The sequence below is a fragment of the Gavialis gangeticus genome, unplaced genomic scaffold (genome assembly GCF_001723915.1).
Source record: "Gavialis gangeticus isolate Ggan-Ray unplaced genomic scaffold, GavGan_comp1, whole genome shotgun sequence".
NCBI classification, from domain to species: Eukaryota; Metazoa; Chordata; order Crocodylia; family Gavialidae; genus Gavialis; species Gavialis gangeticus.
Genome location: NW_017729011.1, coordinates 18,638,281 through 18,666,246, shown reverse-complemented (window position 1 = coordinate 18,666,246; position 27,966 = coordinate 18,638,281). Strand labels below are relative to the sequence as shown.

The 27,966-nt window shown below is 42.3% G+C and overlaps 2 protein-coding genes across 2 annotated transcripts in view; one reads left to right on the top strand and one right to left on the bottom strand.

Moving 5' to 3' along the window:
- The first annotated feature begins 7 nt into the window (after nucleotides 1-7).
- Nucleotides 8-6,437, top strand: REXO4 (REX4 homolog, 3'-5' exonuclease). Its single transcript, XM_019510754.1, has 8 exons — nucleotides 8-179; nucleotides 673-1,028; nucleotides 1,594-1,746; nucleotides 1,994-2,187; nucleotides 2,706-2,794; nucleotides 3,680-3,754; nucleotides 4,886-4,960; nucleotides 5,690-6,437. Exons 1-8 carry the CDS (start codon nucleotides 9-11, stop codon nucleotides 5,783-5,785), a joined length of 1,209 nt encoding a protein of 402 aa, XP_019366299.1. The 5' UTR covers nucleotide 8; the 3' UTR covers nucleotides 5,786-6,437.
- The window catches only part of STKLD1 (serine/threonine kinase like domain containing 1), a 22,126-nt gene continuing 416 nt past the window's right edge, over nucleotides 6,257-27,966 (bottom strand). The window contains exons 2-18 of the mRNA XM_019510751.1: nucleotides 27,739-27,783; nucleotides 24,114-24,188; nucleotides 23,290-23,394; nucleotides 22,733-22,803; nucleotides 22,237-22,352; nucleotides 21,460-21,581; nucleotides 21,166-21,326; nucleotides 20,351-20,481; nucleotides 19,216-19,299; nucleotides 17,686-17,802; nucleotides 15,685-15,825; nucleotides 14,078-14,206; nucleotides 12,257-12,385; nucleotides 10,431-10,559; nucleotides 9,364-9,504; nucleotides 8,880-8,959; nucleotides 6,257-7,120 (exon numbers count right to left, since the gene is read on the bottom strand). Of these exons, the coding sequence (XP_019366296.1) occupies nucleotides 7,058-7,120; nucleotides 8,880-8,959; nucleotides 9,364-9,504; nucleotides 10,431-10,559; nucleotides 12,257-12,385; nucleotides 14,078-14,206; nucleotides 15,685-15,825; nucleotides 17,686-17,802; nucleotides 19,216-19,299; nucleotides 20,351-20,481; nucleotides 21,166-21,326; nucleotides 21,460-21,581; nucleotides 22,237-22,352; nucleotides 22,733-22,803; nucleotides 23,290-23,367 (1,692 nt within the window). The 5' untranslated portion in view covers nucleotides 23,368-23,394; nucleotides 24,114-24,188; nucleotides 27,739-27,783 and the 3' untranslated portion in view covers nucleotides 6,257-7,057. The remainder of the gene's footprint in view (nucleotides 7,121-8,879; nucleotides 8,960-9,363; nucleotides 9,505-10,430; nucleotides 10,560-12,256; nucleotides 12,386-14,077; nucleotides 14,207-15,684; nucleotides 15,826-17,685; nucleotides 17,803-19,215; nucleotides 19,300-20,350; nucleotides 20,482-21,165; nucleotides 21,327-21,459; nucleotides 21,582-22,236; nucleotides 22,353-22,732; nucleotides 22,804-23,289; nucleotides 23,395-24,113; nucleotides 24,189-27,738; nucleotides 27,784-27,966) is intronic.

Here is a 27,966-nt window from a genome sequence, read left to right as displayed (position 1 = left end):
GCGGGGCCATGGCGGGGCGGGCCGGAGCCGGGGTTGGGGTGATGCCGCCGCCGAGGCAGGGCAGGAGGCGGTGGTTCCGGCCGGCGGCACGGGACGCGGCGAGAGCCCCGAGGGGGGCGCTGGCGCTGCCCCCGACGGCGGCGCGGGACTTCTCCGCCAACTGGCGGGCGCTGCAGGAGGGGTGGGGCTGGGCTTGGTTCTCTCCTGGTATTAGACCGAGTGAGCATTGGAAAAACTAAGGACTTTTAAATTCAAATCAGTTTTAACCCAAGATCTTTTTTTAATTCAAATCAATTTTAAACTAGAAACTTTTTTTAAATTCAAATCACTTCTTAAGCTAAGAACTTATTAAATTCAAATCCATTTTGAAACTAAGCTTTTCCCCAAGTACTGAGTTAGTCTAATGAAAGATGTCTCGTCTACTTGAAGGAGCTTGCCTGTAGCTTTTGGCCAGGGTAGAGCACCTCATTCCTCCTGTGGGGCCTTTGAGCATCTAACGTCTGAACCTAGACACCTTAATCCTTGATGCTTTTTAAGGAAAATCTCCTTGTGAGATTGGAGGTTGGGATCTCTTCCCCCCCAGAAAAAATGTCAATGGGGCTTGGTGGATTTCAGGTGGGAGGAAGACGTTAAAGTCGGAACGCTCCAGTTAATTGTTGGGTGTTTCTTTAGGTGCTGAAACAGAAGACAGCCGACTTGGCAAAATCCCTCCCAGCTTCCAAAACGTCTTCCAAGCCACAGCACGCGACGAAAGATGTCGAAGGGATTCCAGCCGTCTATGGCAGCAGGAACACGGTAAAATTCAAGGCTGTAAACCAGATGGAGGGTGATTCTGGCCAAGCTGGACCTTCTCCGACAAATGCGAAATCGGAGAGAACTGCGCCAGGCAAGAGCCTGGGTGATGCCCGGAGCAACAGAAAGGAGTTCAAGACAAAAAGGGAAGACGGCAATAGTGAGAAGAAGCAGGGGGACATAAAGCATAAAAGGAGGAAAGCTGAAGAGCACGCAGCAGAACAGCCGCCAACAGAGTGAGTACTTTAAACCTTATGCTCATCTATGTCGGTGCTTTAAACTGTTTTAGTGGCAGCTGAATAACAAAATAAAGGCTAATGCAATGCTGTGCTTTTTCTTGAGGGAGGGAAACCCTCTTTCCTTTATGATATATCCACCTAAGTATTTCAGACCTCTTCCCTACTACCAAGTTACTGCAGTTCTCTTCCCTTCCCATTCAGATAGGGGAGGTTACAGTTCAAACAACTATTTTGGGGACTTTTTGACTTCAGAATTTAGACTTTGGACTGCAGAATCACAGCAGCTCAGAAGGCTCAACTGGATACGGGAATGGGAAGAAGTTCAAAGACAAGGTATCCCTGAGGAGCCTGGGATAAGAGAAGTAAAAACCACTCTGATTAACCCAGTTATTCAGATGTTTGAACAAAACTGTGGTCTGCATGCTCAGGTTGTTGAACTAGTTGGCTCTGACTAGGACTAAACTAGGTAACTACTTTTCTTTTGTAAACATCAAGTTTACCCAAACTGTAAAAAGTCAAATCCAACCATATTAAAAAGGTCCTTTTACCTTTTGCTTACCAGGGATGACATCTGGTTTGATGGGGTTGATCCAGAGGATATTGAAGCAGCAATAGGACCTGAAGCAGCAAAAGTTGCTAGAAGAAAAATGGGACTTGAAAGCACGTCCAAACCAACTGTGGAACAGGTGCTGGTTAAAGAAAAGGCTTTCAGTGGGTAGGTTGTATTTCTAATGCAGCAAGTACCGACAGTATAATCAGAGGTATCAAAAACTTACTCCCATTCTTACAGCCGTGGACAGAGTATGCAACAATGTCTTCGTGAGTCTGCAGAGACTATAGCTGCTCTGTAGTGTTAACTGTTCTGTTTCTGTTAACTGGTGCCTCACTTGTCAGCATAGCAGTCAGAAGTATGCAATCTCAGCAAGGGCTTTCTAATCTGCGTGTCCGTTTTCCTCTTTTAGACTTACAAAAGCTGTAGCCATGGACTGTGAAATGGTAGGAGTGGGGCCCCAGGGGGAAGACAGCATTGTGGCTCGTGTGTCAATTGTGAACCAGTTTGGAAAGTGCATTTATGACAAGTATGTCAAACCTACGGAAAAGGTGACTGATTACAGGACAGAAGTTAGCGGGATACGGCCTGAGGACACAAAGAAGGGTAAGTAGGTTGGCCTTCCCCAGAACATCCTTAAGAAAAACCTTATGCAACTTACTGAGTTACTGTCAGTGTAGTCAGTGTATCAGGAGTCTGCTGAATTCAATTTTTTGAGCAAGGAATAAAGCACTTGCACAACCTTAATCTCTCTAAATATAAAAAGAATACTGCAGGGGAGCATGAATAAAAAATTCTGTGAAGACGCAATTTGCCCCAAAAGGCCATTGTTGCCCTAGTAAAAAAGTAGTTTCTAACACTTGCGTAAATGCGAGCCTAGCATTGGACCAACAAGTGGAAGTTGACTGTTTCAACTTTTTTTTTGCAAGGCACCTGTCCTGGCCTCCTTTTTGCTTCCTCTGAACAAGCAGGGGATGACAAAGTACAAGAATCTTGCATTCTTCTGCATCTTGGGTCCTAAGAAAGTGACCACCACACATGATGGCCTTTCTAATGCTCACTCAACTTGCTAAGTTGCTGTTTAATGTCCATGTTGAAACCATATTTTTATGTTGCATTTTCAGGAGAAGACTTTAAAAAGGTTCAGGAGGAGGTGGCTGACATCTTGAGAGGAAGGATTTTAGTTGGGCATGCTGTCCACAATGACTTAAAGGTACACATCTCCATACTTGTTGCTTTGAAGGTAAAACTTCAGTGATTTTTTTGTTACCCAAGAAAACAGATTAGAGATTTTTAAGCTTAAGGTGGCAACGTCTTAATAACCAGATTCCACCTGTGCTGGACACCATATTGTATAGCAGTCCAATTTGTACAGGTAACAAAGCAGGCATTCAACGTTTCCTTCTAGTCTAGAAACAAACAGCAAGTTGATCAAATTATTTTCATATTTGGGGATAGCTGTAGCACTGCCTGCGAAGAGCTGCAGTAAGGCAAGGGCCACAGCATCTTTAATTCAGAGACTAGCATTCCACTTTGCTCAGGCAGGAGCAATGTGCACAATGGCCTTGTCATCTCCATAGGAAGCACATCTGTATTGAAATCTATAAACTCACTAGGGGGGACCAGAAGCATTTGGGAGAGACCTTGTTTCCCCTAGCACCCCCTGGCATGACAAGGAATAACGGCCACAAGTTGTTGGAGAGGAGGTTCAGATTAGACATCTGTAAGAACTACTTCACAGTTAGGGCGGCTAGGATCTGGAACCAACTTCCAAGGGAAGTGGTGCTGGCTCCTACTCTGGGGGTCTTTAAGAGGAGGCTTGATGCCTACCTAGCTGGGATCATTTGAGCCCAGTTTTTTTCTCCTGCCCTGGCAGGGGGTCGGACTTGAAGATCTATAAGGTCCCTTCCGACCCAACTTCTACAATTCCATGAAGATGGCCACCGTCATTGCCAGGTTATGCATCCCCTGTTTGAATGTTCTCAATCAGAATTGCTCTCATTGTGAATTGTCTTTTCTGCCGGTGGAAGGATGACTAGCTGCAATGTAGTTGAATGTACAAAATAACCTATTTACAGAGCAAATATTTTTCTTTCAGATCTTGTTTCTTGACCATCCTAAGAAGAATATTCGGGACACGCAAAGATATAAACCTTTCAAACAGAAAGTCAAAGTAAGGAACTTGGGAATTAGTTCATATTTTGAACTTCATAATTAGTTCATATTTTGAAGTAGTTCCAGGCCAAAATTTCTAGAGGACTAGGTATGAAGCTGGGAGTCAGAAGCTCCAGTTCTTGTTCAGCCAATGAGTTTGGCCTACCCCCCGTCACCCTCTTGCATCTGTCTGTAAAATAGGGATATCTGCCCCTGCCATTCAAAAGGATTAATTAGTTGAGTATTTAAACAGCCCTTGAAATGTTGAAAATACCACATAATATTTTGCTGATAAAGATTACTTACAACATTTGTGTGCAGTAAGTTCAATGGCTCTCCCAATTTCTCGAACATGACTTAGGAAGGCTGGTTTTCCTGTCACTTTTCTGGGCAAAAACATAGGGCATTAAAAGGTGAACATACAGCCTGTTTACTTGTTGTGGGATATTGCTTAGAGAATCAGTTGCTTAAATTTACAAAATATAGTTTACTTCCATGACCTCAGAAATGGAAGATGTAACAGTTGACTTCAATGTGACACGTGACATTTTACAGTTCAAAACAGAACACACTTTTTTTCTCTCTCCTCTTGCTAAATATTAAAAGATCATATATGCAGCTTCTGATTACATTGCTGCATTCATCCAGTTCTGCTGAAGGGATTTACAAGCATAGATGTCTGAATTGATCTGTCAGTGGCTTAAGTCGGGGGTACGCATACCCCTGGGGGTACTTTGAATAGTCCCAGGGGGTATGTGGGATGAGGCAGGGATGGCGCACCGCCACCCCACACTGCTGCCTCACAGGAGCAGGGCCCGGGCGGGGTGAGAGCAGGGCTGCACAGACGCTGCACTGCCACCACTCGCCACCCCCCCCCCAGGGGTACACTTATTAAAAAGGGGTCCACTGGGAGTATACTTATTAAATAAGGTTGACAACACCTGGCTTAAGTCTTCATCTTGCCAGTTTGTGCACAGAATCTGCTACCTGCTGTGGTTGGAAGTGTTCTTAATCTAAGCCTTACCTTTCTAATTAATTTAAAAATGACTGCAAAACTTGGCCTAAGTTAGTGCCTTCAGGGCAGTGGGGGGAATATTTCATTTCATTTTCTGACTTGGCTAGTGTGTGATTTTGTTGGCTTTGCCTTTAGAGTGGACGCCCATCACTGAAACTGCTTTGTGAGAAACTGCTGAATGTGAAAGTGCAGACATCGGAGCATTGTTCGGTACGTACACCCATGAGAAAAACAGAATTCTGTGGATCAGTGATGTACTAGGCTTCAGCTTCTGGAACCCTGGGTTCAAATTTTACTTAAGGCTTTGCAGCCTCTATCCAGGACACTATTTACACCTGTTTAAGTAAGGGCTGTCCAGTGCTTCCCTGCATTGGGCCAGTTGCTTTACTTACATATTTTTATTTACCCTCCATAAACAAATTCTATAATACTGCATCTAAATCTCTTAAGTTTCCTGAGAGAAACAGTATGGCAAAGGTGACTTTTATATCAACTTTGTGTCCTAATGTCAGTGTCTTGTGCCATTCTACCTACAGCTGGTAAAAGGAGCAGGTGAAAGGTGATTAATTAGCCTTCTATTCCATCTGTAGTAGTCAGGACTTCTTTGGTAGGTAAGAGGAAGGAGCAAACAGAGATGTCTGAAAGAGTGGGGAAAGTTGACAAGAATGCTCCAAAATACCATGTTTGGTAATAGTGTCAGGAGGCAGAGGTCCTATTCAAAGCAAGGGATTACCAGTTTGTGCTAGCTGCACTACATCCTTCTGATCTGGATTCTGCTTTTTTGAATGACTAGTCTCTTTTCCCCCTTAAATCTTACACTGGGGAGGAGAGGTTAAAATTTCAGTTGAAATAAAAGGGTGCATTTACTGGGGGAAGGAAAATGTTGACTAGAGCATTTCAGCCTTTCTTTAACCTGTTGCTTGTTCCATTATCTTTCAGATTCAGGATGCACAAGCAGCTATGAGACTGTACACACTTGAGAAAAAGCAGTGGGAAGCAGCTATCAAGGAAAAAATCAAACTTAAGAAAAAATAAAACTTTAATCACTCAGAGAAAGCAATCTGAAACTGACAGTGGTTACTTTTTTCCATATATGCAAGAACAAGGCTTTCAAAGGGAATGTGTCATAAAAGCACCATGAGCTGGAGGTTGAAAACTTGGAGATCTTCATCCACTGCAGTGATTGCCTGCACAGCGCTATGGGAAGCCCTTGTGTACTCTGCTAGTACAGTGTATCATTGTATTTATTATCCTTTCTTACTTGAAACTTTGGCAACACAAGATCCTCCCACCCTGGGGCCTGCTTCTGGGAAACCAGGTTATCTACTCTTTCCTCTTCCTCCTGTATGTAGTGGTATACCTATTGTTTTTAGCCATCTAAGCTCTGCATACAGTTAATATGTCCTGGAAGGTGTTAATTCCTCAACTGAAAGACAATGCTGCTCCAAGCCTTAGCTGGAAGTAAATTAGAAACTCACCACTCAGCTCTAAGTATTTTTTTTTTTTATTTAGATTTCCAAGGAGAATGACATTTACTTTTGGCTTTTAAGTAATTAGGAGCAACACCAACTACTACACCCCCAATCCCACTCTTTCTTGTGCCACCTTGACAAGCAGAATCTAAGCAGCCTGTTGTATGGTTCCTATACTTGTTCAGTCCTAAGGTGAATGAAACTCAAAAGATGAACATCTTTAGTGTAACTTCCCTCAGTATCATAAAATTTGTGGCCAGTGTGCAAATGCCTGATGTGCTTTAAAAGTTTCTATCACCTGTGAAGACAGGCTAGAAAACTAACTTGACAGTGTTCAGTAAGTAAACATAGTAATTACAGGAGGAAGAAAGGAGTGAAGTGCTGTATGTTTTCCCAAGGATCAGTTATTTCATTCATATCGAGTGTCAGAACATGTACACAGTAAATGAATAGCTATGACAATCCATTATGGTGAATCCTCTGTGAACTGGTTAGTCACTACTAACCTTACAGAGAAGCCATTATACTTCAGATGCTATAGATTACTAATTACATGAGGTTTAGGCCTTAGTTCATTACTTTCATTTTTATTCATATTTTAAACATAAGGAATTTTAAATCCACAAAGTAAAGCAGGTCATCAAAATCCTATCATTGTCCAGATTGTGGTAACTGGTAGTCAATTTGGTGGCCAACTGGAGAGAATATTTCAAGGAAGATTGTTTGATAGCTGTATAATACAGGCCGTATCTCTCTTTGGGGAGAAAAATGTGTTGAAATGCATGTGAAAGGAATGACCATTTCTACCTGAATAGAAACAAGATGTGCAGACTTCTTATAGACCAGCTTTTACCTTCTGTAACTTCAAAAGTGTTGTATCTGCAAGAGTAATTATCTCCTGAGGAGAAAAATGGAGAGAAGCATCAGTTATAACTACTCTGTTTTATTAATAAAACTATGGTAACAACTCTAATTATTTCCTGTATATTCTATTGACCAAGGATAGGGAACATCTGGCCTACGGGCTGGATCCTGTTGGCTGGGGACTCCCTGTCCCAGCTGCCCCTGCCCGCATGGTTTGTGCCAGTCTCCATAGAGACCTGAGCCTCAGCCACAGGGCAGAGTAGTGCAGGGGACTGCCCCAGAGCTGCTGGGATTTTGCAGCAGTTTGCTCTGGAGCCAGGGCAGAGCTGCAATCATGGCTCTGCCCCAGCTGTAAACAGGTTGTCACTGCTACAAAGAGCCAGAGCAGAGCGACAATCCCCTGCATGCGTGCCCCTGCCCACAGCGTGCAGACTACAGACAGTGCCTCTGTCAGTACATCTGCCCTGGCTCTAGACCGAGCTGCCCCCACCACAAGATCCCAGCAGCTCCAGGGCAGCCGCCTGTGCTGCTGTGCTGCACGCGCTGCCATCGTGGCTAAGGCTCAGCAGGGGTGGCTGGGAAATGAAGTCCCCAGCCAACCGGTGGCCTGGCGGTTCCCCATCCCTGATATACACTTAAAAGAGCCTGGATTGTCCATCCCTATAAAATTACTGTGGGCGCTAGAACCATAAATTCTATAAGCAAACATGACAACTAACTTTGTAGTCCTTACTCTTGTAATTAATTTGCTAGTTCTAAAAGAGGAGCAGCAAAGAAAAAAAAATATGAATAATAAAGAATGGCATTAGCAATAAGAATTATGAACAGGAACTTAACAATAGTTGAAATGTTGCATATAAGCATAGTGAGCAATATCTGTGCAGTGTGTAAATGGAGAGAAAGGGGAGAAGACATTCATGGTAGAGGAGAGAGGCTACTTGAGTTCTATAATATCATGATTCACTTTTTCCTGCAGCACCTTATACCCACAATATTATTAAAAACAGGAAGAGCAATAATTACTGGTGAAACTAAAGAGAAGTGGCTATGTATAAATGCGGTGACTAGCCTGTCCAGCAAACAGTCCAGGAAAAGAAGAAAGAAAATTACATCTACAAACATAGTAGGGCCAGGGGCTATGTTGGTTTTCACTATTTCATCTAAAAAAAAATTTGAAAGTGCGGATGTGTAGTAAGAAACCTTTAGGGAGGAAACAACACTATTAACATTTTTAACTGAAGCCTATATGTAGCTCTTGTTGAAACAAGTGGTAATTTATTTTGCAATATAGTTGCTATTTGAATGTACTGAAAGAATGCTTCAGGAAAGCAAGCTCACACAACAGTTCACTTTAATGAATGAGATAATAGATTGACAATCCCCACCCCCTCTGCTCTGTAGTGTAGTTATACCTTATATTTTAGTCCATTTTTATATTAAATATTTCATAAATATATGCAGATTAATGCTGGGTGAAACTCATCTAAAGTCAAACCTCACCTGATGTGAGAGCAATTAAAGTATGAAGTTTGTTGGAAAAGCCATGCTTTCCACTTGCTAACTTTTTGGTACGAGTACAAATATTCAGAGAGACTCCATCCTTCCGAAACAATCCTTCACGCTGACAGTCCGTACTTAGCCCTCGACCCTGATAAAATCTTGCACTTCATCTTCCTCTGGGTGAAATGAATGACTAGGCAGTCCAGAGCCAGGAAATAGGACCATTTGTACGAAGGGCAGATTGAGAATGTACCCTTGTTACAACAAAATATGTGTTGTATTGTAACACGTACCATACTGGATGTATACTTCATTTTCATTTCAGTCAGCATTTCTTCCATGTTCTGGGAGATCATCTCCGGCACTATGTGATCTGTGATGAAAAGGAACACGGCAATTCAATCCAGAGAGAAGGAGAAAGGAGGTTTTATATAGGATCTAGACTTTTGTAGCCCAGCACTTAAAAATTGTCCAGCTCTACTGTGTGTACAACTGTGGTGAATGGCCTGGAAAAAAGCTATTCCTACAGCCCAGATATGGCATTACTATACTTTTGCAATATTACTTAACCTGAATTTGAAAACCTATTTCAGGTTTCCTACAACAGAGGATTGCTTATTACCCAATATTTTCCCTGGAACCAGCAAACTATAATTTCCCAGTCACTGCTCCTGAGCTCATCTGCAGTGCAGAGGTTTTCTCTGTTGCCTTAATCATTTTATGCACTGTTGAACAAAAATGACTGGCCAGAGAAGAGTAAAATCATCAAGGCCTTACCATACTGAACCATCTCATTTATCAGCAGGCATATATTTTCCACCACTTCTGGATCATCATAGTGAAAGTGGTAGGAGTCTTTGATCAGGCTTATTCCACTACCCTTTGAATCTGTTATTACAAATCTGAAAGCAGATAACTCTGAAAGAAAGAGAGAGACAAGTGCTATTAGCATCTCTGAACTTTGCTATTTGTTTTCCTAACAAATTCGTTTTTCCTCCTGTCTGAGCAGGAAGCACAGATGACCTTAACAACAACATGGCTAACATGCCAATAACATTCTCCTTGCTGGTGAACATCTGAAAGTCTTAGCCCAATGGTACCTGTTCTGTCTGTGAACTGAAAAGCTATTTTGAAGCACCATTAGATGGTGAATAAAAGACTGAACAAGCAACTGACATTGTACAGGAGGACAAAACTGCGTTGTGTGTGTCGCATGTTCTTTGATCATTTATTATTCACCTTTAGCACTTTATCTTTTTTATATACTAGATACAAACCCATTGTGAGTAACAGAGAGAAGGAAATAGTTTAAGCACTTCAAAAATTTATAATACTGTCCCTCATCCCCTTACTGATCCATCCACCAGTTCCTTCAAACACTCATGGCTGCTTGTAGACATGAAAAAAGTGCTTTATCAGAAAAAGCAGCACATTAGTTTGACCCGATTCTGCAGCATCTCTAAAGATTGAGCACTTCAATAAGGCTTTTTGGTGCTTTCATCTAAAGCTGATTCAATCATCTATTAGATAGAAATGCCAAAAAAGCCCCACTAAAGCACTTGATCTATACAGACGCTGCAGAGCTGGGTCAAACTATTGCACTGCCTCTTCTGGGCATGTGCTGGGTTTGGCACAGGATTGCACCAAGTTTAAAGTAAAGCACATTTTTTTCACTCTGCAAGCAGCCTTTCTGCCTGACTGCTTTCCTCACAGAGTTGGAAAGAAAAGACTGCTCCAGGAGGGCAGATGCAACTCCCAACCCTGACAGGAACCCTCAGTCTATTCAGTGATGTCTGTTGCTGATGCCACCTGCTGTGGTTAAAAAAGCCTTCCTTGAGTCTTACCAGACATCCTTAGAAGACTTGCTAATGCCAGACAGGCATTCTTCACCAGCACAGGGCGTTCCAGGTTCATCCTGAGAGCATCCAGCACAAGCGCAGTTGTCGGTTCATATTCATTTTCAGTTAAGCAACCTGAAGAGAAGAAAAATATCCATGACTGCTTTCTGCTTTGGCCTCATGCTTCTAAAAGGATTCCTTTACTATACCCCAACAACAAAAATAAACTCTAGCAAGCCTATTGTACTTTAATATAAACTAACAGAAAGTCCAAGCATCAGGAATGGTCCAAGGACTTAGACTCTGTTCTGAAGCATCTACTCTGTGAGGATCTAGGTTGTTTCTCATCTCAGCCTTTCACTCCATGAACCAGCAGGAGTGGAGAACTGGAAACGCTTCACTTACTCTATTTGTAGGTGCTTGGAGAGAAGAGGAGTGTGTGCATTACTTAGGCATTGTTTTAACTTGGGCTAGAAGGATGATGGGCAGACTTTAATAGTGCAAGAAATGGAAAATGGGTAGAGCTCCTGTATAAGCATGAACAGACAACGGTAGGAGAAAAACGCAGCAAGGCTGATTTAATCCAGGCAGCATCTCCAGGGGAGCATGAGTGCAGGGTTCATACTCCGACAATGGCCCTCTGAAGGTATATACATAGTTTCACAGTTTCTAGGATCGGAAGGGACCTGAGTAGGTCATCTAGTCCAACCCCTGCCATGGCAGGAAAGAGTACTGGAGTCAAACGACCCCAGCAAGGTGTTCATCTAACCTCTTCTTAAAAACCCCCAGGGTAGGAGCCTGCACCACTTCTCTTGGAAGTTGGTTCCAGACCCTAGTTGCCCTGACCGTGAAGTAGCGCCTCCTGATATCTAGCCTAAACCTACACTCTGCCAGCTTGTGACCATTATTCCTGGTCACTCCTCACGGTGCTCGGGGGAACAGTGACTCCCCCAATGCCTGCTGATCCCCCCTGACTAGTTTATAAAAGGCCACAAGATCCCCGCTCAGCCTTCTCTTTTGGAGGCTGAACAGGTTCAGGTCCCGTCACCTCTCCTCGTAGGGCCTGCCCTGCTGTCCCCTGATCACGCGAGTGGCCCTCCTCTGGACCCTCTCCATGCTGTCCACATCCCTCTTAAAGTGCGGCGCCCAGACCTGGACGTAGTACTCCAACTGCGGCCTGACCAGTACCGCATAGAGGGGGAGGATCACCTCTTTGGACCTGCTCGAGATGCATCTGTGGATGCATGACAAGGTGCGGTTGGCCTTCCTAACTGCCTCCCCACATTTCCGGCCCATGTTCATCTTGGAGTCAATGATGACTATACATAGTGACAGTGACAAGATATTTTTCTTTGTAACTTGAAACTTCCTTCCCAAGGTGTGGTTAGCACATATGAACAATAACTTTTTTCCCTGCAATGCATTCCACAGCACTGATGCTGTATTTGCAGGGGTTTACATAGATGGCGCTATAGCAAAAATAGGATTTTTCCATCATTAGAAAAACAAACATAGAGGTCAAATTTAGTTCTATATAGGTTCTTCTATCATACTCAAAACCACAGTATCCAACGTTAATTTAATTAAACTGGTGAAGCAGTATTAAAAATACATTAAACTTCATTAGAGAAAAGCTAGTACATGTAACGTTAGGTGTTATAATTCTAACTGTGTAGCTCTATGTAGAGCCAGCTAAGGTACAGCAGGTTGTATAGTATTAAGATAACTTGGAGAACTGAGTCATCCCTAACATTCATTATAATGAACAGTAAAGTATCTGCAGTGTGTGCTTCTGCCAAACTAACCCCTTCTGCGAAAATGGCAAAGCTCACCATGAAGTGACAGTACCCAGAGGGCAGAGCAAGCTGACTCAACCACCTCCCCATTCTGATGGTGCACTTGGAGGACTGCAGAGATTATTTGGGCAGCATTTTTCAGCAATGTTCGCTCTACATTAGTCTCTGAAATTACAAGAAAATATGGTTACATCAAATACAGTCTGTTTAATATTACATAGTGCGAACAGACTACATCACAAACAAACAATTCCTCAGTGTTTAAAAGGTACCGAGAAAGGAGCTTTACTCCATTCAACCTCACTGTTTAAATAAGCCCTGTAATATATGGTTTATTTTAAGATATTCCAGATTCCTACGATTACCTTTTTTTTTTTTACATTAAAAAAATAATCTTGCATTATTTCAGCTGCTTCCATCTCCTAGGGCTTTGCAATTATATTATGACATACAAACTAGTATATACTGCACTGGGTCCATCTAACCTTCCAGGACAGAACACAGCATACAGGAATCATACCAGTAGATCACACAGGAAAATACATAGTTGAACCTGCAGGAACATTTTCAATAGGCAGGAATTGGTCAATACTCCCAAATGGTCAAAGCCTCATATTTTCCTTTCACTGAAAACGTTTCACCTCAAACATCACCATAATGCCCTTTAATGCCATGCTATGGCACTAAATCAGTACCAGCACCATGAAAATTCTGCTGATTGGTGTTCACCAGCTATGTCTTTCTGCTGCAACTACCATTTTTTTCTGAGTTTTTAGACTGTGAAATATGACAAACCTATAAAACAGAATAGCCATGTCACCATCCAGGTCAAACTCCCCCTCTCTGAACACTCGCCAGGCTGTTGGGTTTGCATCCAGCACAACGGGTTCACATGTTTTTATGCCCCTCTTAGCCTCATGGCTCTGGCAGTCTCTCCTTCTTTGGTCTCCCAGGAACAATAAGCACAGACAATTATCCTTTCACAGAAATGGGGCCTCATGATCCAGCTGCTGTAGTCCCACAAGGCCAGGGCTAATCCAGTACAGCATCTAAAATCCTAATAATTTAAGCAAATCCTTTCCCTGAGTACCACCATGAGGGCACTTGGATTCAAGTTTCTCCCTCTAGGGCCTCGTGACTTCAAACACAAAGAGTGTATTTGCATTGCAGACGAGAGTACAGTATAGAGATGCCTGAACTAGATTTAAATGAACTGACTTGTGCACCAGATGAAGTCTAGCCATGATGGCACAGAGCTCCAGACACCTTCTTGGATGAATTGTGGCTTAATTACCATACTTCTTGGGCCAACTGGTTTTGTAAGTCAGGCCACCTCCTCAGTCAAGGGGACTTCTGTTTGAAGAGAAGATAGAGGTTGCTGACCCTCTAGCTCTCCCAGGTGTAAGAATTCCTTCTAAGCCTTACAGTGTAATATGGAGACTGCAGAAAAAATGTACTATCAAAATGCTCGCAGAACAAAATGGAAACTGCAGTTTGATACGAAAATAGGCATGCACACTCATTCACAAGCATGGTTAAAGGCTTGTATGACAATCTCTTCTGGAAACAGAGTCAGGACACAATGTAGGAGCATTAGAAAGCTACTTACTTAAAATATCATCATCACCCTACCAAAGTCACCATAAGATTTGCATATTGCACCCTTACTGCAACCAAAAGTACTGAGAAGTTTGTATTGTTCTCTAAACTATGCTATTCCACAGCTCACTTGGCAATGAAGACTCTAATGCTATTCCAGCAAAGCGCTCTACAACACACGTTCTCCAAAACCCCATTGTCCCCAAATACAGAAATGATTCACCCATAACTACAAGAATACTGTAATGTTCTACTTGCCATTTGAAGCCAAGCTCCAGAGAACTCCGGAGCAAGAGGCACAGATTTTTTCATTATGAAGAAAATTGCTTGTAATAGTCAGGACATCCGAGATGACTCCAGCTTTCCTCAGTTTTTCTGCAGCGATTTCTAATAAGCAGAGAAAAGGCTTAATTTCTCTCTGTGGTTCTTGCTACTGGCACCATTACCCAACAAAATTAAGAGAAGTAACAAGATACACTTAAAACAAAGGAGTAACAAGATACAATCAAAGGCAGAATGAAGCAAAGTGAAATAAAAAGAACTGGATTATTAATAACAACCACACACAGAGCTTGTAAAAATAGTCTTTTCATAAACTACTTGAATGAACTTATCCCTTGCCGTTACAGTTTTGAGCTTTACAAGGAAATTAAATAAAAGTTATTGAGAGCACAGTAATTGCTACCATTCAAATAGCTGTCGCTATAGCAATCCCATTAACACTAAGTTGTTTTTCAAAATGACCTACCAAGTCAAAAGTGCCTCAGGTCCCACTTTTATGTTTTTATAAATTGAAATTAAATACTTAACACTTTAGGACAGTTTCAAATCTCTTTACTAACAAAACACTTCCTTAACTCTTTACAAGAAGTACCTAGGTAGTATCCTGAGTTGAATAGGTACCATAAAGATGTAAAAATAATAATATTAATATTTTAATTGCTCCACAATTCAAAAAGGATATGGAGAAGCTGGAGAGAATCCAGAGAAGAGCCACACGCATGAGCAGAGGTCAGGATAACAGACCTTATGATGAGAGGCTGAGAGCTATGGGACTCTTCAGCCTGGAAGAGTGCAGGCTCAGGGGTGATCTGGTGGCAACCTATAAATTTATCAGGGGTGTTCACCAGGATCTGGGGAAACATTTGTTCATAAGAGCGCCCCAAGGGATGACAAGGTTGAACTGTCATAAACTCCTCCAAGACCGTTTCAGGCTGGACAAAAGGAAGAACTTCTTTACTGTCCGAGCCCCCAAGGTCTGGAATAGCCTGCCACTGGAGGTGGTTCAAGCACCTACTTTGAACGCCTTCAAGAGAAATTTGGATGTTTATCTTGCTGGGATCCTATGACCCCTCCTGACTTCCTGCCCCTGGAGCAAGGGGCTGGACTCAATGATCTTCTGAGGTCCCTTCCAGCCCTAATGTCTATGAAATACTTGGCCTTGGAAAAAACTAATACAAATGAATACAATGTATTGAGAAACTCGGACATGGAGAAATTAAGTAGCTTGTCTGGTCAGCACCAAGAGCCTAAAGCAGAGCCAGAAGGGCAAACAAGATTCTATGCCACAATCTTCCCAAGTGTTACTATCTGCATGAGTTAACAAGAGTTACTAGTTACCCAATCAAGGCTGAAAAAAATCTCCCCCTTAGTACATCCAGCCCCGAACAGTATCAAGACATATGCTCATGCTCCATGACACATTACAAATAAAACTGGCAAATTAATGCCCCTGAAATGGAAACATAACTTCACGCAGCAATATTTCTAAACCAAATAATAGAGGTATCCACTATCTATCTAATCCAAGAGCGATAAATGTGGAAAATGAGACCATGCCTATCTAAAAGGACAAGGTGACCCACCACTGATCGAAATCATCATCAATAATGTGCAGACCAAGGAGAGCAGCTCTTCATTTTCTGAATATGTTCTCATTGTCTTTAACAGAGAGTTGATTACATCCTCATCAATTACCACCTCCACATCCAGGTTCTGTTCTAGTGCTGTCAAAAATAAAACAACAATCAACACGAGCAGGCTGCAGATGTTTTTACTGAAATCTAATATTCCTGTCCTCCCCACAGCTTTGACATGAAGCAAGCAACGTTTCTCAAATTAACAGAGTCTTGTATTGTAATTCTCTTTCCTACAATCAAATGTCATTTATGTCTCAGTTTTAGTCTCAATTTCCCAAAATAAACGCAGGAAATAATATCATGAAATGAAGAAAGGAACCTAAGTAAAGTGAAAAAGAGGGACAATTCCTGATGATGTCATTTTTTCCCAGGAGACTTGATTTCTTTCGGATCTTCAAAATATGCATTACTCCTCTAGGAAAAAAAAATTTCATTAGATAGCAACCTACATTCACAGCCTACAAACTGTGACGCTAAGGCATAGACAAGAACACCATGGCAAACATACAAAAGCTGCCAGGAGCTCACATATTCAATTTCCCGTTTTGTAGCACACTGCATTTGTATGCCCTGAAAATTTAACCTTGTCACAGAATCACGTCACTTGTTTATAAACCCTAGTAACTCTGCAAAAGGAAATATAAAACAACCCTGATATTCTTTGTAAGGCGGTATTACTTAATATCTATAAGATCAGAGACACTAAGGGTGCATCCAGACAAGTGTGGATGTTTGTTTCCCTGGGAACAAGTGGCGGTGGTGCACCTTGCACTGTTGCTAGCTGTCCCCTGGGAATGTCCGTGCCACACAGCATGCTTTGGCACTGGCAGGTTACCCCAGGTGGGTTAGGTGAGGCTGAGGCCAGCACTGGGCTGGCCCCAGCAGCCTTACCCGGGGCCTCCTGGGGCTACAGCAGTGGCCATTCTGTCATGTGAAGCCAGGCCAACAGCCGCAGCACAACTCCGAGAGGCCTGGCTCCTCTTCTATGCGGCACGCGCTGCCTGTGCATGAGCTGCTCCACTTTTTTTATTCAGGGGTCAAAAAAACCCGCAAAAAGAAAAGTGGAGCAGCGCACATGCGGGCAGTGCTCCCTTGCAGTGCAGAGAACATCTAAATGCGTGTTATGTGGCACCGCAGATGTGTTTGCAGCACCATGTACCACATGGCTGCACTTGTCTGGAAGCGGCCAAACCGAACAAGAGAAATTCATTTATTCCAATTCCATCAATATGAAACTCCACAGAATTAGAGTCCTCATGGATGAGACTCACCTATCTAAATTATCTTCTGATCACTCAACTATGGTCCTCCTTCCTTCTAATTTTTTTTACCATTATAAGCTCTCAAAATCAGGTTGGCATTCAGGGGACGTGACACAGGAAACCATTCAGGGTGCCCAATTTCTAGGGCAAATTCCTGCCAGACTACCTCCTCCAGAATAATCTAGAGAGCTGCAGGAAAAACTCTCTGCTAAGATCACTGCACGAAAGCTTTGGAAAGCCAGGAGCTGTGGCGCTAGTTTAGTTCCAACCAGGTCTGGTGTCTGCCCCTTCCCCACCAACCTACACAGCTTTAAGGTGTCTTGAAAAGCTTGGGACACAAAGGGCTCTTACACTTGTTCACTACACCTGGTCTACATTCACACAGCCATTTAAAGCCACATGAATGTAACCCAGGAGCAAAGTGTACAGGCGTTCACCAGTTCCAAGAGCAGCACAGGGAAAGCCCATTAAGTTGATCTACATGTAACTTTTGTACATACCCAAAAGCCCCAGTGCCAGCCCTGATCCAAACTTGAGAATGCAAGATCCTCTTATAGTTGGCTAAATTCCCAACATAACTATAAATATACCTCTTAGAAATTATCAACTTTATTATTTCAATCTTGTTCACTACATGTGATGTTGCAAGATGCCCAACATTTCATATGAAATCCCACTACTGTACCTTGGCCAACAACATCAAACAATAATCTGCAGCCATCTAATTGTAGTTCAAGAGAATCTATGTGAGTCCTCATTGCAGAAGTGACAGGTCTTGTAAGTCTGAGCAGATATCCTAAGGCTGTGGGGAAAGGAATCATTACAGTCAATATTCATTAACACTATCAGCTCTGCTGAACTCTATACTTCCTAACAGCAATACTACATGGAATTCCTAGTTTCAGGACAGGTTTAATCTACTAGGCATGACGTGGTACAGCAGAGATGAGTGAAAAATGTTCTAAATCTGAAATGAAAGGTATGGAGATCAAAATAAAATCAACAGACATTGAGGCCTATCATCTCTACAACAGTAGCTCTGTACTGAAAAGGAACCGCTCTAAAATGTCCATTCGTCCAAATTACAGATAGGCATCAGGTTCCTAGTAAGCTGCAAGCCCATACTGGCTGGCCATATTGCGAGTGATGTGTGCTGAATGCTGATATGGGAGGGCTCATAAACGATTTCTCAGAATGTGTGGGGGAGATTACTTGAGTAGTTCTCCAAGATCCAGCAAGTCTTTGAGCAGAGAGTCAACTAATCAAAAGTAATTCATCCACAAAACTTGATGATAAAAGGAACTCACACGACCTCTTGGGACCTATTCTAAGCATGCTCACAGATATAAGGATCTGCTTAAACCACGGTACAAAAGTTTTAGCCTAGCAAATATCCACAATTGGAAATGTGGGACTACTATTGCTGATAGAAGACTCTGCTGAGAAGCCAAGCACACACATTCACACTATTACTGATAACATAACAAGTCAGAAAACACCCTTTTCAGTTCAGCTATTTAACATGAATTCAGAGTTGTCAGGAAATAACAATCTTCTTTCCCCTTAATGCTTTCAACCTAGTCTCAGCACGTCAAATCACTACATTACAAGACTAACCAGTCTATAAGCATTTTTAACACTGAAAGTCAACGTCAGTGCTAAACATGAGATTCAGCTGAAATCAGAGTACCATATAGTGAAATTTGTCAAACTCTAAGTGCTCCTGAAGGACTTAAGAATTGTTCAGTGGCACAACTCAAATAAGGCATAATGTTGGGAATGGCTATATAACCTTCCCCACAGCTTTCCCAAAATACTAGGATTTCACTCTGCAACACCCCTTACAGTTCTAGTCCTGTGAGTCATCAGATCTCTGAAATACATGCATCTTGTCTAGTCCACCAGCACTGCTGTCAACTCACCCAGTTACTGACCTAAACCACCCACCTGAAACACCGCATAGGTCTGCAAGGGTACTTTAGTCCTGTTCTACAATGCCTCCGCTATTTCAATCCAAGCTTTTCCCAAAGGACAATTACTAATTGGAACAATTTGTGGGTCATTTCAGCATGCACACACATGGAAAACAGGATGACAACAATTCTACAGATCTTCATTTGTAGCCAAGGGCAGGATTTACTTTTTTCTGTATTCCCAAAGCACAAGCAATGACTGAGAACACAATAAAATAAAGCACTGACGTACTGAACCTTACCACTTTCATTTTCTAGTAAGTTGGTGATGTGCTTTATTGCTTTTGCTTGAGCCTCCTCTATGTCGCAGTAAGTCTGCATAAATTCTGCATGAAACAAGACATTTCTGCTAATTTACAGAAAATATTCATAATTTTGCTGTATCACTATTCTCCTCCAGCCCTATGAATTCACATCAAAGAAATTCAGCTTGAGATTCAGTTGAAAAAAAAGAAGGTGCAAGACATTTTTAAAGTTGCTTAATGTTACTCCATTTCACTTGCAATTGTGTATGTATGGACATACACAGCAAAAATTAACAAGATTTCTCTTCTTGCCTTATGCAAATGTTATTACCTGTTTTTAGGAAATCATAGCAATGTCTAAAATTGCAATAGACTTCAGAGGTTTTACGCACTCTTCTAATCTTACACAGAGAAACTTTTCAGAATTGGAGCTAATTCCATCTCTACCCTTGACAGACATCATGAACCAAATCCTCTGGTTTTAAACTTAAAAGCTCTGGGGGAGAAACATTTTACAAGTCTCCAACTGTTACAGAACTGCCAAAAATTAGAAAATAGCTGTATTTTGTTACACAACCTGGCATCCCTCTAAAAGTTGCAGGTATTCTGCATTTTTTTCAGAGTGAAATGTATGTTAGGTCAACCTTAATTTAGAAGCAGTCACAAACTATTGCCACCAAAAAATTCTCTGTAAGTTATTAAGTGTAAGTTTTAAAAAGCATTCCAATGTAAAATGGTATTCAAAATGTAATATAAAGAGATTTAAATACAATTATTTAAAAAGAGGTAGGAGTTTTTCTTCATATAATAAAGCATTTTGGCTGAGTATCTTTAACAGAGTTAATGTAATCAGAGTTAAGGCTCTCAAGAACCTCCCTCAAGAAAATCTCCAAAACTCTAGCACACATTATTTTACGTCCATTTTACACTTTGCATTAGCTAAGAGCTAGAAACCTTAGAAGATTACAAAACACGTAGCACAGGTTTTGGTTGAACATGTTGTGAAATCTCTTTTCATGTAGAATGGCTATACTGAATGTATTATTCATTTCTGTATAATACATTCTCAATGGAAATAAGCACCCAAGAAACAAATGCCATTATCTCAATGGCAACTTATTTTCTTTCTTACTTAGAGCACTTTCAATTCCTCCTTCAATGAGCACATCTACTATTTCTGGAGGCAAATGTTTTTCCTGCTTCAATAAAGGTGAACCAGCAAGAGTCAGACATTCCACAATATACGGATTATCGATCAGATCCCTAGGGCAACAAGAGAGACAGAAAAAAAGTCAGGAAAGTTAACACTGTTAAGTTACACAAAAAAGAGGAATCTACAGGTGTTAGTGCACATGGTTATACGAGTGGAAATGTCTTTTAGTGGTTAAGATAGGGTCATGATGGTCTGGATTCCTAAGTTTTGCTCTTACCTTTCACTAATTTCTCAACCTTGAGCAAGTCAGTTAAATTTTAGCCTTCAGTTTGAACATCCTAAAGATATACTACTGAGTTATTTTGCGGGGGAGTGTTGAGGCTTTAAGTAGTTTGTCAAGAACTTTGAGAGTCTTCTATAAAAATAAAACTGTGCTTCATGTTGACATTTTCCACAATAAACCCCACTCCCCTAAAAGCTACCTATTGCTTGGTATCATCTTTCTATAACATAATTGTCCAACAAAAAAATCCTATTTACTCTGGCCAGAGAGCCTGCAGTTAGTGTCCACTAGAACATCCATTTCACAGATGGGGACACTCAGGCAATGACAAGTCATGTCTTCCTTGCGGCAAAATATCACAGCAAGTCAGCTATGGAGGCCAAGTGAGAACACAGGAGCTGAGGTTCAGGCCCCTTGTTCTGAATGCTAAGGAAGGAACAGTCCCACTTAGAGAAAAAAGAAGAAAAAAAACAAGACAGAATGGAGCCAGGTAAAAATGATCAGAACTCACTTTGCTGTGGGTCTCATACTGGGCTGAATCTGCAGCATCATAAGTAGAACAGGGCACAAACGCAAAGAACTTTTATCCTTGTTCTGCATTAACGTCAGAACCTTCCCAAGACTGCTGGTGTCCTGTCTAATCTCCTTCAGTAATGACATTATCTCTTCTGCCTGCAAAGAACAGAACACTGGTAGATCTTACATATATTCACTGTATAGATCTCTTTAAGAAGTGGGGCAGGGAAAGGGAACCAGCACTTAAAATCCATAATGAAATGTTCAACATACTTTTGGTATTACATACTTTCAAAAAGAAGCAGGTCATCATGTCAAGTAGAATAGAACCTAGAGACCAGATGTCAGACTTCTCACTAAAGGAGAAACAGAGTGCTTCTGGGGCCATCCAGGATTTACTGTCAGGATCTGCTGAAATAAGTGCCATATTGGTAATGCTGTTGACACTGATTAAACATAGCTTTGTTTGCCTGTGTGTGATCTGTAGACAGCAGTTTCACATCTAAGAACAATTTAGAAAGATTCAGCAGGGAATCAGATTTTACTGATAATATGCCATAGAAAATTCTGAAAAGAACAGTATTACCACTCCTGACATAAGTTCTCCAGGATCTGACTATCTGTTAAACTAACTTGACAATACATTTATAAGACAATCTGTAACAGAGCTAGCTAGTGACTCACAAAATGGTTAACATCTTTTTTCCTCTTCAGCTGTGATGATGGTTTGTGAGACATGGTCATTTTTCCCTGACACCCGTGAAATTCATTTTGTATGTATCACAAAACTGCCATCAGACAGTTAGGTTTTTTAATCACATTTTAAGTCAATGATCTGAATCTAAGTACTTTAATAACTCGTTGCCAATCTTTATAAGCAATCTACTTCAATCTACTTGGTTCGATCTTTTGTGAAGATTTTACTTATTGCCAAGAAAAAAAAAGACATAATGGGTGGGGAAATCAATCTCTAACTGATTTTTAAAGGAATAATTAAAAACTGCTAACCACAGCTGAATCTTGTTAAAAAGAAAACCTAGTAAAATATTAAAAATGTAACAGCTACCTTCTTCTACTCTTATCTTCCATTTCACTTCATCAATCATAAGTGTTTCTACACTGAAATCACAAAGCATGAAGGACGCTTCACCAGTTAAAAGGATGTTAGAAGGTTTGAGGTTTCTGCAACACAGAACTGTTTTTATCAACCTGCTTAATCAAAGTGTAATGATGCTTAGCTACAAGCTCCTTTTTCACATAAAAAGATGTGTTTTGTTTCTAAACTGCATATTATAATGAAACAATACATTTAAATTTCCCTTATTTTACTCTGAAATGCTTCCAATAATTCATATAGAAAGCTCCAACTTCATCTGAACCTGTTAAAACTAAAACTATTCCTACTATAAATTAATTTTGACATCTGATTTATCTGTATCTCCCCACCATGCCATCAAAACACACCATCTTTGGCTGCTTAAGTGAGTAGCTGTGCTGAAATGATAGCTCAGCTGCAAAGAGGCAAGGTCCAAACAGTCAGAGAGGCTGGAATCACTACTCACCTATGAAAAATATTTTGTTTGTGTATATAAAGCAAAGCATCCACCATCTGTCCCAGGAACTTCAAGATCACCTATCGGCAGGAATATGCAAAGAATAACTACTGTTACATAGGAAAATGAGACCCATCTTAATACATCAGGGCTTCTTTGTATGATACAGGCTGCAGTTCAGCAGGAAATATTACTCTCCCCTTCTACTGTATCCTTCATATAACTGCAGCAAACTTATAAGCAACTAACACACACCTGCCCTATGATTCAGGCAAGTATTATTATCCTAATTTTTCACAGAGGTAAACTAAGACAAGAAAAGGCTGAATAGCTCAAGAGCACAAAAGCATATAAAAGTACTAAGTATATTATTGTCATTACATAATGACTCAGTGGCAGGTCTGGAAACAGACTTCAGTGCTCTTAACCTCCGGTCTTCAGCTTAAAGTAATAGATGCTGTGCTCAGAAGTCTCTGGTGAGTGGCAAAGGACAGAGGCTAGCAAAAGAAAGTCAAGGCACTGATAGATTCGTTTGTCTCCATCAGATACTTCCTCTAATTTTTTACCATATGTTCCATTTTCTTTAACTTCTGCCTGTTTGCTCTGATGAGAGATGAAAGGTCTCCGTGGTCCGAGTATTGCATCACCAGACAAAGAAACAAAGATGAAATCTGCAACAGGGATTGAGCACAGTTTATCTTATCTAGTCACTTGCAGGGTGAGGACATAGCCAATAAGAAATAAGTGTCAGCAACTGGCCGCAAATGGATCTGGCGCTCACCCATTCAGGTACATTGTCTCCCACAGATGAGTCATTGTTTATTTTGGCTATTTAAGCAAAGAGAATAGGCTCATACAAGAACTACCTAAGTGTCTATATATGAAACTACAGGAAACAACTGCACTGAAACATAAATCCCACTGAAATCAACAGGATTTTTGCTTGAGTTAGCAATGTAGAGTCAGGTCCAGTAAGAAATAGTTCTTGGCTACTGGTTTCCTATGGGCTTGTTTTTAAAGACTTCTATATGGCCGTGCATATAAGGGAACAGAAACAGTTTAAAAACAAATATCCGCTATGCAGGATAAGACATAAGGAGCAACGAGTGCATTTGGAAGCACAAACTCTAAGATCAAGCCCAACCATCCCATACCTTGCTGCCCCACTGCTGGATTCTGAAGCATACCTAAATAGCTTTGCAGCTTGTTTAACTTAACTTCAGAGAAGCAGGCTCTACTATAGGTCCAACAGTCTTATATAACCCACTGCCTATTGCCCCATATTAATAAGGGAAAACTTGCAAAACTTAGTTGCAAACAAGAACTAATATGCCTCTGGTTACAGAAACAACTGCATGCTTCACTCTAACAAACACCATTTCTTTCTCACCTTATTATCCCATGAGATAAATAATTCTTTGTAAGCACAGATGTTTGAATGCTGAAGTTTCAGCAGGTCCCTTGCCTGTGGGAAAATTGCAAAGAGAGATGACCGTCACTGAGTAACAGTTTGTATGCTTCTTTCAAATGGATGAAAAGTGTGCTTTGAATTTTGAAAGGTATAAAGAGCAGATTCCTGACTTCTGTTCATCTTATCTCTCTGACAATAGTAGCCACAACCAAATCTTTTCTCCTTGTAAGTTCTACCTCATATTTCTTACCAAATAAATTATCGAATGAAATACTTACAGGATGCTCTAATCTGAATATAACTTTGCAAAAATGGCATTGGAGGGTTCCATGTATCCTATCCCAATTAAGAAGTTTACAAGTAAAAGTACTGATTTATATTTTTGAGCCCTGCAAATTCATCCTTGAATCTGAAAGTCAAACTAGGTTGTTCAGGTACACCCATCATCTCCAGAAACCTTGATAAAAGTGTGTGCCAGAGGTGTAATTAACCTGCAAATGAGGTGCCTAAATCTCTAAATTTGGCCTCCGGGTAAAACCTCAACGTAAAGGTCCAGAAACCTGAAACTCTGTGATTCTGTTGGTGAGGTGTGAGCAGGAACACAATTCAGCTCACTCTCCCATAACTGTGTTAGGAGCTCCGCAGAACTAACAGGAGTAAAAAAGTGGGGAAAACATACAACCACATGATAAGGTAAGAAATGTCATTTCTGCAGTTACTTTCTGATGACAACCACACAGTAACTGACTTAAAACATTCCCACACATTTGGAGTGGCAGGTGCTAAGCAGAGTGAACCCTGTCTCTCACATTAGACTAGTCAGTGGGGAATGTCTTTTCTGTTGCAACACTAAATGTGATATGTAATTCTTCTAATGTAATTATTCTGTATTGATTAATGCTTAAGTATGCATGCACAATGCAGGCACCTTAAGAAAGAATGACCTGTCAAGTCACACGCATCAGGCTGTTTCTAGATCTGTAGGCATATGAAAAACCCCACAACATTAAAATAACTTATACCAACTAGATGTGGAGTCTTCAGTAACAAACAGAAGTATAAATAGATGGATCTCAGTCCTTCAGACCCAAGACCAAACTGATGGGTTTTGTATGGTGTCCTGGAGCACAACAGGGGGTGATGCATAAGGCTGCACAGAGTATTTCTGACCTCTTGGCAGGAGCATTCACTGTCCTGAACTCCCTTTACCTGCAGGCAGAACTAGACATGGCACAATAAAAAATCTGGAAAGGAAATCTGAAATGACACTCCCTGCTTAGGAAGCATGAGAATGGAGATTCAGGGCCATCACTGTGCCTACAAGGCTTTATCTAAATGCTAGCTGTAGAAAATTCACCAGCAAATGCAGGCCCAAGATCTGCCCCAAGTCCTATATTCTCACCAAGAGGCCCTGGGATTCTTGAAGTTCACAGACTCTGAATAGTCAGGCAGTACCATTATGCTTACCAGTAATTAAGTCTTTTTGGAACTTGTGTAAGGCTTTCTCTTGAACTTGAGCTAAGGTAGTCCTGCTAACAGTATTACATGCAGTTCACATTTTCCCCCCCCTCTAGAATGAACTGTTTGAAGCAGTGGAGCCAGACGCACGAAGTGCAGGCACGTGCTTCGGGTGTCGATAAGGCCATTAACATAATATAATGGCCCTAGTGTAGGTGCAGCTTTATCATTATAAAGGTGCCATGAACCGCTACAGTTTGTCTTCCTATTCACACACAAGCTCTGTGATCAGTTATTTGATTCTGAAATGACTGTGTTGATGTCAATGAATGTACTGGAATAAAGAGTGATTTGGAAGGAAGTAGCACCAACCCCTAAGCAGCACAGCGAAATGGGTACAAACCACTGAGCACAGATCTGACCTATGTGCGCTGCTCCGAGGCTGCAAGCAAGGGTGTATGCCAGAGTTTTGCTAGGGGCATCGCTGAGCCATCGTTCTTGCTCTGCCTTTGGAAGCAGATCAGGCTCTGGTTTTGCAAAAGACACAACTGAAGCACAAAAGCAAAGCGATTTTACCCAAGGTCACCGAGAAAGCCAGGAAGAGCATGCTGGCCAAGAAACTCTTAATTCTCCTTGCACATGCTACTTGCTGGGACGTACCTTTTATGCATCCTGTATGGAAGCAGAAGCCCTTGTACATTGCTGCCCTGTAGGGGGTGACATGGAATCCTTTTTCCACCCTCCTTTTGCATATGTACACTCCCAAAACACATCCCACATCCCGTTTTTAGGGGATGTTTTCAGTTAGGCTGGATAGGCATCTGGCTGGGGTCATCTGACCCCAGCACTGTTTCCTGCCTGGGCAGGGGGTCAGGCTTGATGATCTGTTGAGGTCCCTTCTGCCCCTAGCATCTATGAATCTATGAAAATGCAGGCTCTGAACTAATAGCCTACTACTGAGAACAGCCGACCACTTGAACCTACAGGTTCAAATACTGCTCTTGTTAATCAGAGAGTAGTGGTTGAACTCAGTCACCACAGTCTTTGAGGTCAGAGAACCTACCACAGGAGCAGGCAAAGTCCAGCCCGCAGGCCGGACTGGGCTCATGGTGGACTCCATTTCCCAGCAGCCCCTGCCTGCACTGCTTCAGCCAGTTTCCTAGAGATCCCAAGAGCAGACAGCACAGGCCAGGGTTTCCATGGAGACGAGCCCCAGCCATGGTGGCAGGGCCCACAGATGGGCAGGGAGCTGCTTCGGGGCTGGGATCTTGACAATGTGGTCCGGAACTGGGGCAGAGTTGCAATCTACTGCCCGCATGCTGAGGTATTCAGGCAGTGGATCGTGACTCTGCCCCAGCTCTGGACCACGCTATCACCGCTAGAAGACCCCAGTCCTAGAGCAGCCCCCACCCAGCTGCACACCCTGCCAGCACGGCTGGGGCCAGCCTCCATGGAAACCCTGGCCCTGCACTGTCACCAGCTGCAGCAACGCAGACAGGGGCTGCTGGGAAATGGAGTATGGCCACTGTCCAGATCTGCCATTTTGCCCACCCCTGGACTACCAGGTAGTCATGGCACAAATCACAATAGGTCAGTCTACATAAGTGGTCACCAACCACCAACAATCTCAATCCACTGGTGGATCTCAGAGCCTTTTGTGGTAGATCCCGGAGCCTCTTGGAGTCGATCCAGGGCTGGGATGAGGGGCTGAGTGCCCGCGTGCATGCACGTCCACACCCCAGCCCAGCATGTCAGTCCATGGGGGAGGGAAGGGGCTACTTTGAGGCCCCCTGAGGTGAGGGACAGTGCCACAGAGGCAGAAGCAAGGGTGGGGTTAAGCAGGGCCCGGCTGATTGGGACTTATCGCGTGTGGAGGTGCACCCCCAAATAATTTTTTCTCCCTCTGCTTCGATCTGCCTCCCCTCCTTCCCTCTCCACAGACTTACCTGCTGGGCAGAGGGAGGGAGTGGGGGAGGTGGCGGCAGCGCACGGTAGATCTTGGGTTTATTTTAAAAGCCAGAGGTGATCTCCTACTTAAAAGGGATGGAGACCGCTGCCCTGCATGCTGCTGGTAGAGGGTTTGCCTGTTTAAAACAAGACTCTGCTCTTTCCAAATGAAGCTGGCAAAGGAAGGCTGCACCCCTACCTCCTCCAGGGCCTGGTTGGCTTGGTGTTCGTCCACGCACTCCACCTGCAGCAAACACAGGGGCAAGGCTGGGAGCGGGGCGCAGCGTTGGGTGCCACGCGAATCCCATCACTCGATACATGGGAGCAGCTTTTAGATGAGGAACGAGTCGCGCTCGCAGCCCAACCGGGATCCACCCCAGCAGAAGAGGAGGATGGGGCTGTGCAGAACCCCCCGCAGGGGAGCGGC

Bases quoted from the DNA above. Each gene is read 5' to 3' on its own strand.
- REXO4 (XM_019510754.1), top strand. From the start codon at position 9: ATGGCGGGGCGGGCCGGAGCCGGGGTTGGGGTGATGCCGCCGCCGAGG. The intron at 1,029-1,593 runs GTGAGTACTTTA...TTTGCTTACCAG, and splicing joins GCAGAACAGCCGCCAACAGA to GGATGACATCTGGTTTGATG. The intron at 1,747-1,993 runs GTAGGTTGTATT...TTCCTCTTTTAG, and splicing joins AAAGAAAAGGCTTTCAGTGG to ACTTACAAAAGCTGTAGCCA.